The sequence below is a fragment of the Triticum aestivum genome, chromosome 7B (assembly GCF_018294505.1).
Source record: "Triticum aestivum cultivar Chinese Spring chromosome 7B, IWGSC CS RefSeq v2.1, whole genome shotgun sequence".
Taxonomy (NCBI): Eukaryota; Viridiplantae; Streptophyta; class Magnoliopsida; order Poales; family Poaceae; genus Triticum; species Triticum aestivum.
The window spans coordinates 154,052,921-154,062,669 of NC_057813.1; the positions used below are offsets into that span (position 1 = coordinate 154,052,921).

A 9,749-nucleotide genomic window follows, 5' to 3' on the forward strand; every position below is an offset into this window, starting at 1 on the left:
GGTGAAAGAAGTGGCTCTCGCGAGCATGATGATCGGGGTGGAGATCATGAAGGTGGATCTCAACACCGTGTCACCAAGGAAGAGGCCATGGTTCGAGAAGATGCAGACCGACATGCTCAAGTTCGCCGACGAGTGATCTATGGCGGCGAGCGCCATCTTTTTTGTATGCCGGCATGTGTGCCGGCCGGCTGGCGAGTGCGCCAGCATGAGCTGTGGTCATATTTTCTGAAGCCGACATTGTATGCCGGCATGAGACATGGCCGCTGGCATGATCGGTCACGGGCCTTCTTTTAAAAAAAATTGAGTGCGGACATGAAATGGGTCGGCGGGTTGGGCGCACTGCTGACCCAAATCTAAAAGAAGGCGGACGTCGGGCGGGCGGCCGACCCAAACGGACAAAAAGTGAACAAATATACCGTCCGTTTGGTCGGCGCGTTGGAGTTGCTTGTTGCTCTAACCATCTGCTAGCTTGAGTCCTCAGTGAAGAGGTAAGAGTATCAAAACCCAAAACCAATCCACATAAGGGCTTGTTCGGTTAATCCTCCTCTCAAGAGGATTGGAGGGGATTGGCAAGGATTGAGATGTATTTTGACTTATAAAATGTTTAAATCCCCTCGAACCTCTTCAATCCTCTCGGCTCTACATGCAACCGAACAAGGCCTAAAGGTGGCCAGAGACGACAGGCAGCATCATGCCTCTTTGCAAAAGAATGGAATGGAACCGTGCAGCGCTGTGCTGTCGAGGAGGCACAGGCCAGTGCGGTGCTGGCTGGTTTATTGGTACTCAGAAGTTGGAAGCAAAGGCAGGCGGCTGGCAGGCAGGCCATGTCGATGGGATCGGATGAGATGCTCAACACCAACAACGTCTTGTATCAGTCGAATATACGCGCCTTTCCCGACGAATCCAATCCGATTAAATTACTTGGCGTGTCGAAAAAAAGTGCAGGGCACAGCACTACTATTTCGGAGTTGGGACTGAGCTCTGCTCACTGCTCGCGTCCAACAAGAGGTGCCCCCCAAATCCACTCACGCACGCACAAATCCAGCACCATCCAAGCAAGCAAGTGCCAAATCCAATCGGGACTAGCGGCGGCGGCATCCACCGGAGCAGGGGGCCTGCCCGCGCGGCGGTGGTGGCTTCCCCTGTTCCTCCCTTTCAGGTCCACGGGCCGGGCCGCGCGATGGAGGTGGGCGGTGGAGCGCCGGAGGAGCCGCGGCCTCGGAGTCGGAGCAGGAGGCAGCCCCACCGCCTCCGTGGCGCATACAAGCGGCTGCTTCTGCTTCTATCTAGGGTTTCAGTCGGCCTCCGAATCCAGTCGCACAAAAAAAAGCTCAACATCGACCAAGGTGAGGACAGAATCAGCGCGCTCCCGGACCATCTCCTCCTCGGAATCCTCGAGCGCCTCGACCTGCGCGACGCGGTACGCGCCGGCGCAGCCTCGAGGAGGTGGAGGCACCTCCCCCACCGGCTCTCGCGCCTGCACCTCGACGTCCGCCACTTCCACGGCGCCTTTCCGGCCGCGATCATGGAGGAGTTCACGGCCGCGACGTGCAGGTTACTGTCTCCGCCGGCCGAGCGCGAGTGCGCTCTCAAGACCCTCGTCCTCGACTTTTTCCCTGTGTCGGACGACCTGAGCACCCTCGGACGCGCCGTCGAGGACCTTGTCACCCACGGCGAGACTGAATGTCTTGAATTTCACATATGCTCGCCGTACGAGATCACCACTGGCCCGCAGCGTGCCGAGCTGCGGCAGCGGTTCATGTCCTTCTCCCGTGCCTGCCCCGTCGCCTTCGGGTGGCTCACCAAGTTAACTCTCAGTGACCTCGCGTTTCGACATTCTCAAGTCACCGACCTCATCGCCTCTTGCGATAGGCTCAAGCACCTTGCCCTGAGTTTCTGCTCGCTGGACCACTCGCCGCTCAAGATTGACGCCCCGCACTCTGGGATCCAGGAGCTCGAGTTCATCAATTTTGCATGCACACGGATCGAGCTCGTCTCTGTCCCTAAGCTTAGGAAAGTGTGCTGCCTATCTTGGCTCTGCAAGAACCCCCCGGTGCGCTTCGGCTATGTTCCAGAGCTTAATGATATAAGTCTCCGTCCTCTTGACAAGGCATGGCATGCGCCATTTGCTTTGAGCGAGTGCCTGCCAAGGAGCGCCAGGAATCTGTCTAATTTGTGTCTTGTTTTTTTTTTTTTGAAACGAGGCAAAGACTTGCCATTTTCATTGATTAAGGAGTGAGAATTGTCCGGTTAATTGACGGAAAACCGGGCTAAAACCAATACAATCCAATCCATATAACATGGGTACCACCGGCCAACCTGGCCACCGACATGGGATCACGGAGCTACAAAGATAGCTGCACCGAAAACATGACGGCACATGCCAACAGAAGGCCACACGTGTCTTGGTTTTGGCTCCCAAATGGTATGTTAAATTAATTTCGTCGTGCGTGCCACATGAATTTTTCTTCTCCGTCTAAATATTGCACGTTTCTCTTCTTCTCTAACTATTTCACCTCTCTACTTGTGTTCCTCTTCTTGCTGTAGATTTGGATTCAGCCGGAGCATTCGAAGCACCTCACTGCCACGCTCCGCAACTTGACTTCTGTGGTGCTTCTCGGTATCTTTCCTGAGTGTGATCTGAGCTGGACCCTGTTTATCCTTGAAGCTGCACCTGCCCTGCAGAATATCGGTGTATGTCTGCTATTTTACCTCCTTCAAATTTAATCCTTAGCTTAGCCAAGATATGACTCACTTCTAGTAGGACATGCTTTCGGAGTATTCAACATTAACAATGTATTAGGAAATCGATCCGATTTTCAGTCACTCATCAAACTCTATTAGAAGTAATGCATACATGCTGCATTGTAACTGGATATAGGGAACACATAGGTTGCATAGGAATGATAGTGCAATGCAAATGAAAGTTTTGATGCTCCATTTGAATTTTGCGGAGGGGGGGCATGATTTCATAGGAATCCTGGAAACATATGCATATGTGTCAATTTTGTGGAGGATTTAGTTAATGTGGACTCTCCCAAAAGCTCTGCAGAGAAAATTAAAAAAAGCTCTGCAGAGGCCTAAACTTAATTAACTGCTAGTGTTGAGCATGTTGCACAATTTTAAATGGCAAAGATGTTTAACTGCCATTTTTGCTATGTTTTCCTGCATGGGTTGGCTGCGAGTTTAATGTTAACATGTATTGTTTATTTTCTATGTCCATGCATGAAGTTGTCTCGAGTTCGACATCCATGTTTCAACATACCCAAGGACAGTGCTGAGGAGGCCACCGTGGTGTGGGAATCATCCAAGGATTTGAAGCACCTGAACTTGAAGTGGCTCCAGATAATTGGGTTCGAGGAGGAAGACAAGGTGATAAACTACATAAGGCTAGTCATGGAGCGAGCTGTGGGATTGAAGAAAATCATACTGCGTGGTGAACTCCCATGTAAGAAATGTGATGCACTTACCTAAGGAGATGCCAGGTGGATGAAGCTCGCAGGCGTCGAATCAAGGAGCGACTCACACATGGATCCTCCTCATCCATGGATATAATAATGTGCTGACGGATATGGTCAAGGAATGCTATGTCGTTTTATAGCACTCGCTGCTGCTGGAGTGATGATTGTGTATGTGGCGCACCCAGTAGTAATTTTAATTTCTAGGTACTGGTAGCCTGAGAATATTTTACTGGTGCGGACCTCACAGTATAGCTCAACTGTGTGTGGTGCAATCGGCGTGCATGTGCTTTTCTTTTTAGTACCTGCCTATTGTATGCTGATTTGTTCACCGGCTGGGGGCATCACTCAAATTCTTCAATTCTTAGGAACTGGAAGCGAGGTTTTCGTAGTTAAGGCAATGGCAATAGGGGGCATCAACACTGACTGAAGCAGCTAAGGCAATGGAAACGAGGCTGACTGCGACGGGGTAGAGAATTGCACCCCCTGTGGGGTGTCATTCAAATTGCTTTGCTGCTCTATTTCCAGAGTGTGACATTCAAAAGTTGTGTAATTATAATATCATCAACTGACTTCTGACTTCTGACTAGACAGGGCGTAAATTGACCAAGTTCTACTCTTTTACGTACATAGTGTACAGCACCTAGTGAGGAGGCAGTTGCCTCTTCACTAAAGTTCAGAAGTATCCGTAGCGAACAGGTAGTTCCCTCAAGGATCCTGCATCAACAGTGTGCATGATTTTCTATTGATTGGTGACAGCAAAGAGTGGCTACCAATGAAAGGAGCCAGTTCAGAGCCAGTTTTTCTTGCAGGGGTTTCGGCAGCTCCAGCCGCCCCTTCACGTTTTAGGTGCGCCACTCCTACAGTCGTATGAATGTCTGCAGTTTGTAAACTATGAGAATAATGCCATCATTTTGTCAACATTTGGGCATAAAGTATTTAAGCCTGTCTTTGAAATTTCTCATGGCATTTGGCACCAACACCCCTCACGATTCAAACTCGCAAGATGTGATTGTGATCTTAGTTTAGTCAGAATTAGTTGGAGCTCGAGCAGTGCATGTTTGCTAGGCAATGCTGCCTTTTCGTTGGCGTACCAGTGGCATACACAGCAATTTACGATGGTGTTGTTATAACTAGATGATATTCCGCGTTGCTGCGGTTATTTGTAGTAGTGTGTAGGAGGATTTATGGAATGATAAATAGTGAAACTTATGATAATAAATATAAATATACCTATTTGAACGTTTAAATGGTACGAAAAGTAAGAAAATGTCATATATTTTGGAGTATCTCCATATTCGTGTAATTAGAAGAATGCATCGCCAACGGAAACAATTTAGTGCCCTTGTTTTTCATCAGAATTGTACACCCCTGGGAGGAGCATACATGAGAACTATATTCTCAACTGAAAAAAAAATTGTAGAGTATCTCCATAACCATGAAGCACATTATATAATTATGGGCTATATAATCATATATGTGAAAGTATGGTTATTCCGCTATGTATAAGGTGTTGCATTTCAACCAAATATTTGTTAGCAAGCATGTAGTAGAGCTGTAGGCACCATATATTTATCTTGAATTTCAGGGATAATACCAGTAGAACTCTGCATGCAGTAGGGTAAGAACAAAATTGTCGAACATAAAATTGCATCACTCGGGTAAAAGAATGAGCACATAAAATTCACAATGGAATAGTACTTCCAGGGAACAAATAACCTGGAAATGAACCCGAATATGACATACGTTGTGATTCTACAAAATAATTAGATGAGAGTTATAAAAAGAGAAAAGTATACTTTTTATCCCTCAACTCTTCGTGGAGTTTACTTTTCGTCCCTCAACTCTAAAACCGGACAGAGTGCATCTCGAACTAACGAAACCGGACAAAAATCGTCCCTTCTCTCGGCTGATCCAGTATTGGTGCTGACTAGGCATGGTTTTGACTCGTCCATGCTGACATGGCAATGTGACCCCACAAAATAGGCGGCCCTCTCCCTCACTCTCTCGCGTTCTCCCCACTCTCCCTATCTGAAACCCCAGTTTTTGCGGCGGCGCTGAGGCGATTCGTCGCAGGCGCAAGGGTTCGAGGGGTTGCCGGTGGCACTAATGGAGTTTGGGGGGCGGGGGGGGGGGGGGGGGGGGGGGGGGGGTTGTGAACTTACTAGGTCAGTACCTCTGCCGCCGGTCGCCTCTGTCTTGCCTCTCCAAGCTCGTGCGTACAGGCACAAGTCCGGCGAACCGCCGCCACGCCGCCGCTGACCGGCCGCCACCCGCAGCCCCTCGAACCCTTGCGCCTACGACGAATCGCCTCAGCGCCGCCACGCCTCCGCTGACCGGCCGCCACCAGCAGCCCCTCGAACCCTTGCGCCTGCGACGAATCGCCTCAGCGCCGCCGCACCTCCGCTGACCGGCCCCGCCACCGGCAGCCCCTCGAACCCTTGCGCCTGCGACGAATCGCCTCAGCGCCGCCGCAAAAACTAGGGTTTCAGATAGGGAGAGTGGGGAGAACGCGAGAGAGACAGAGTGAGGGAGAGGGCCGCCTGTTTTGTGGGGTCACATTGCCACATCAGCGTGGACTAGTCAAAACCACGTCTAGTCAGCACCAATACTGGGTCAGTCGAGAGAAGGGATGATTTTTGTCCAGTTTCGTTAGTTCGGGATGCACTCTGTCCGATTTTGAAGTTGAAGGACGAAAGTAAACTCCATGAAGAGTTGAGAGATGAAAAGTATACTTTTCTCTTATAAAAACTACAAAATTCGTACTAAACTCACATGTGTGAGAGAGGAGAGAGATGTAGGATTGGAGTTGGGCACAGTATATGGTAGATTATTTGTTTATTCTTTGCAGAACACTAAAGATCACAAAACGAAGAAAAAGTAACCACACTATCTGGCGTTTCCAATAATAAAAACGGATTGGGGGGAAACGTCAATGATCTATCGTATCTGACGCATGTTTGTCGATAGTAGTTGAGTAAGACAGTAGTTTGAGTGAGAGAGACTGACTGGTCTTGTTGCCACGGAGGAGATTGTTGGAGATGGAATAGAACTTTGTACAAAGAAAAATTCCCTACCACACACAAATCGAGCGTCAAACCAATCTAACTCAAAACAGATAAAAATTACAACAGGAGAGGCATTAGAAATGTATCAAGCATGTCGACCAACATGGAGTGCTAGCTTGGTCTCAAAAGATTATCCTAATTCTGCGGTTCCTCCAAAACTGGTTTGTTAAATAACGCTTATAGATTGTCAGTTGTGTATGCTCTTGTCCAGATTGGTTTGTCTTACCGACTGTACCATCTCATGGTTCGTTGATTTGCACATATGCAAAAGTTTGCCTGTACAGAATGAGCAGTGTGTGGATGAAGAGTTTTAGGCTTAGGTTACCTACTCTTGAGCTTGAACAAGCTCTGTTTGTCAAAAACTTCCTAGAAAAGAAGCCACTCTTTAAAAAAACTCTACCGTTCTTGGTTCTTTTTTTCGAAAGGGAGGCAAAAGATTTACCTCTTCGATTAATTAAGAAGAAGAGAATTGCCCTGTTAATTAACGGAAAACCAGGCGAAAACCGATACATATAGATCACATGCGGACTACTTGAAGGAAATATGCCCTAGAGGCAATAATAAAGTTGTTATTTTATATTACCTTATTTATGATAAATGTTTATTATTCATGCTAGAATTGTATTAACCAGAAACGTGATACATGTGTGGATACATAGACAAAACACCGTGTCCCTAGTAAGCCTCTACTAGACTAGCTCGTTAATCAAAGTTGGTTAAGTTTCCTAACCATAGACATGTGTTGTCATTTGATGAACGGGATCACATCATTAGGAGAATGATGTGACGGATATAACCCATCCGTTAGCTTAGCATATTGATCGTTCAGTTTTACTGCTATTGTTTTCTTCATGTCGTATACATATTCCTTTGACTATGAGATTATGCAACTCCCGGATACCGGAGGAATACCTTCTGTGCTATCAAACGTCACAACGTAACTGGGTGATTATAAAGATGCTCTACAGGTATCTCCGAAGGTGTTTGTTGGGTTGGCATAGATCGAGATCAGGATTTGTCACTCCGAGTATCGGAGAGATATCTCTGGGCCCTCTCAGTAATACACATCATAAGAAGCCTTGCAAGCAAAGTGACTAATGAGCTAGTTGCGGGATGATGTATTACGGAACGAGTAAAGATACTTGTCGATAACGAGATTGAACTAGGTATGAAGATACCGACGATCGAATCTCGAGCAAGTAACATACCGATGACAAAGGGAATATCGTATGTTGTCATTACGGTTCGACTGATAAAGGATCTTCATAGAATATGTAGGAGCCAATATGAGCATCTAGGTTCCGCTATTGGTTATTGACCGGAGAGGTGTCTCGGTCATGTCTACATAGTTCTCAAACCTGTAGGGTCCGCACGCTTAACGTTCAATGACAATTTAGTATTATATGAGTTATGTGATTTGGTGATGGAATGTTGTTCGGAGTCCCGGATGATATCACGGACATGACGAGGAGTCTCAAAATGGTCGAGAGGTAAAGATTGATATATAGGATGATAGTATTCGGACACCGGAAGTGTTTCAGATAGTACCGGGTATTTATCGGAGTACCGGGGGGTTACGGGAACCCCCGGGGGGATAATGGGCCTTATGGGCCATAAGAGGGGAGCACACCAGTCCACAAGGGGTGGCGCGCCCCCCTGTAGGCAGGAGGCCGAATTGGAGAAGGAAGAGGGGGTTCGCCCCCCCCCCTCCTTCCTCCCTTCCCTCGTCCCTTTTCCTCTCGAGTGAAATAAGGAAGGGGGCGAATTGGGACAGGACCCCAAGTAGGATTCCTCCTACTTGGGGCGCCCCATGGCTGCTCCCCTCCCCCTCCCACCTATATATACATGGGAGGGGGCGCCTAGAACACACACCAATAATTGTTATCCGTGTGCGGTGCCCCCCTCCACAGTTTATGCCTCCGGTCACATCTTTGTAGTGCTTAGGCGAAGCCCTGCACGGATCACTTCATCATCACCGTCACCACACCGTCGTGCTGACGGAACTCATCTTCTTCCTCGACACCTTTGCTGGATCAAGAGGACGAGGAAGTCATCGAGCTGAACATGCGCAGAACTCGGAGGTGTCGTATGTTCGGTGCTTGATCGGCCGGATCTAGAAGAAGTTCGACTACATTAACTGCGTTATCAAATGAAGGAAATATGCCCTAGAGGCAATAATAAAGTTATTATTTATTTCCTTATTTCATGATAAATGTTTATTATTCATGCTAGAATTGTATTAACCGGAAACTTAGTACATGTGTGAATACATAGACAAACATAGTGTCACTAGTATGCCTCTACTTGACTAGCTCGTTGAATCAAAGATGGTTAAGTTTCCTAGCCATAGACATGAGTTGTCATTTGATTAACGGGATCACATCATTAGAGAATGATGTGATTGACTTGACCCATTCCGTTAGCTTAGCACTTGATCGTTTAGTATGTTGCTATTGCTTTCTTCCTTACTTATACATGTTCCTATGACTATGAGATTATGCAACTCCCGTTTACCGGAGGAACACTTCGTGTGCTACCAAACGTCATAATGTAACTGGGTGATTATAAAGGTGCTCTACAGGTGTCTCCGAAGATACTTGTTGAGTTGGCATATTTCGAGATTAGGATTTGTCACTCCGATTGTCGGAGAGGTATCTCTGGGCCCTCTCAGTAATGCACATCACTATAAGCCTTGCAAGCAATGTGACTAATGAGTTAGTTGCGGGATGATGCATTACGGAACGAGTAAAGAGACTTGCCGGTAACGAGATTGAGCTAGGTATTGAGATACCGACGATCGAATCTCGGGCAAGCAACATACCGATAACAAAGGGAACAACATATGTTGTTATGCGGTTTGACCGATAAAGATCTTCGTAGAATATGTAGGAGTCAATATGAGCATCCAGGTTCCGCTATTGGTTATTGACCGGAGATGTGTCTCAGTCATGTCTACATAGTTCTCGAACCCGTAGGGTCCACAAGCTTAACGTTCGGTGACGATTTATATTATGAGTTATGTGTTTTGATGTACCGAAGGTAGTTCAGAGTCCCGGATGAGATCGAGGACATGACGAGGAGTCTCAAAATGGTCGAGATGTAAATATCGATATATTGGACGACTATATTCGGACATTGGAAAGGTTTCGAGTGATTTGGGTATTTATCGGAGTACCGGAGAGTTACGAGAATTCGTCGGGGAGTGTATGGGCCTTATTGGGCC

The 9,749-nt window shown here is 47.3% G+C and overlaps 1 protein-coding gene across 2 annotated transcripts; it reads left to right on the top strand.

The window, feature by feature from the left end:
* Nucleotides 1-955: 955 nt before the first annotated feature.
* On the top strand, nt 956-3,381 carry LOC123161048 (putative F-box/LRR-repeat protein At5g02930). 2 transcript variants are annotated; one of them, XM_044578903.1, is made up of 2 exons: nt 956-2,694; nt 3,232-3,381. In XM_044578903.1, exon 1 carries the CDS (start codon nt 1,181-1,183, stop codon nt 2,237-2,239), a length of 1,059 nt encoding a protein of 352 aa, XP_044434838.1. In that variant the 5' UTR covers nt 956-1,180; the 3' UTR covers nt 2,240-2,694; nt 3,232-3,381. The 2 variants fall into 2 exon arrangements, with proteins under 2 accessions (XP_044434838.1, XP_044434837.1); XM_044578902.1 differs by lacking the exon at nt 3,232-3,381 and having other exon boundaries at nt 956-2,425; nt 2,548-2,940.
* The last annotated feature ends 6,368 nt before the right edge of the window (nt 3,382-9,749 follow it).

What these genes read in the sequence shown, in the direction of transcription:
- LOC123161048 (XM_044578903.1), top strand. Translation starts at nt 1,181, where the DNA reads ATGGAGGTGGGCGGTGGAGCGCCGGAGGAGCCGCGGCCTCGGAGTCGG.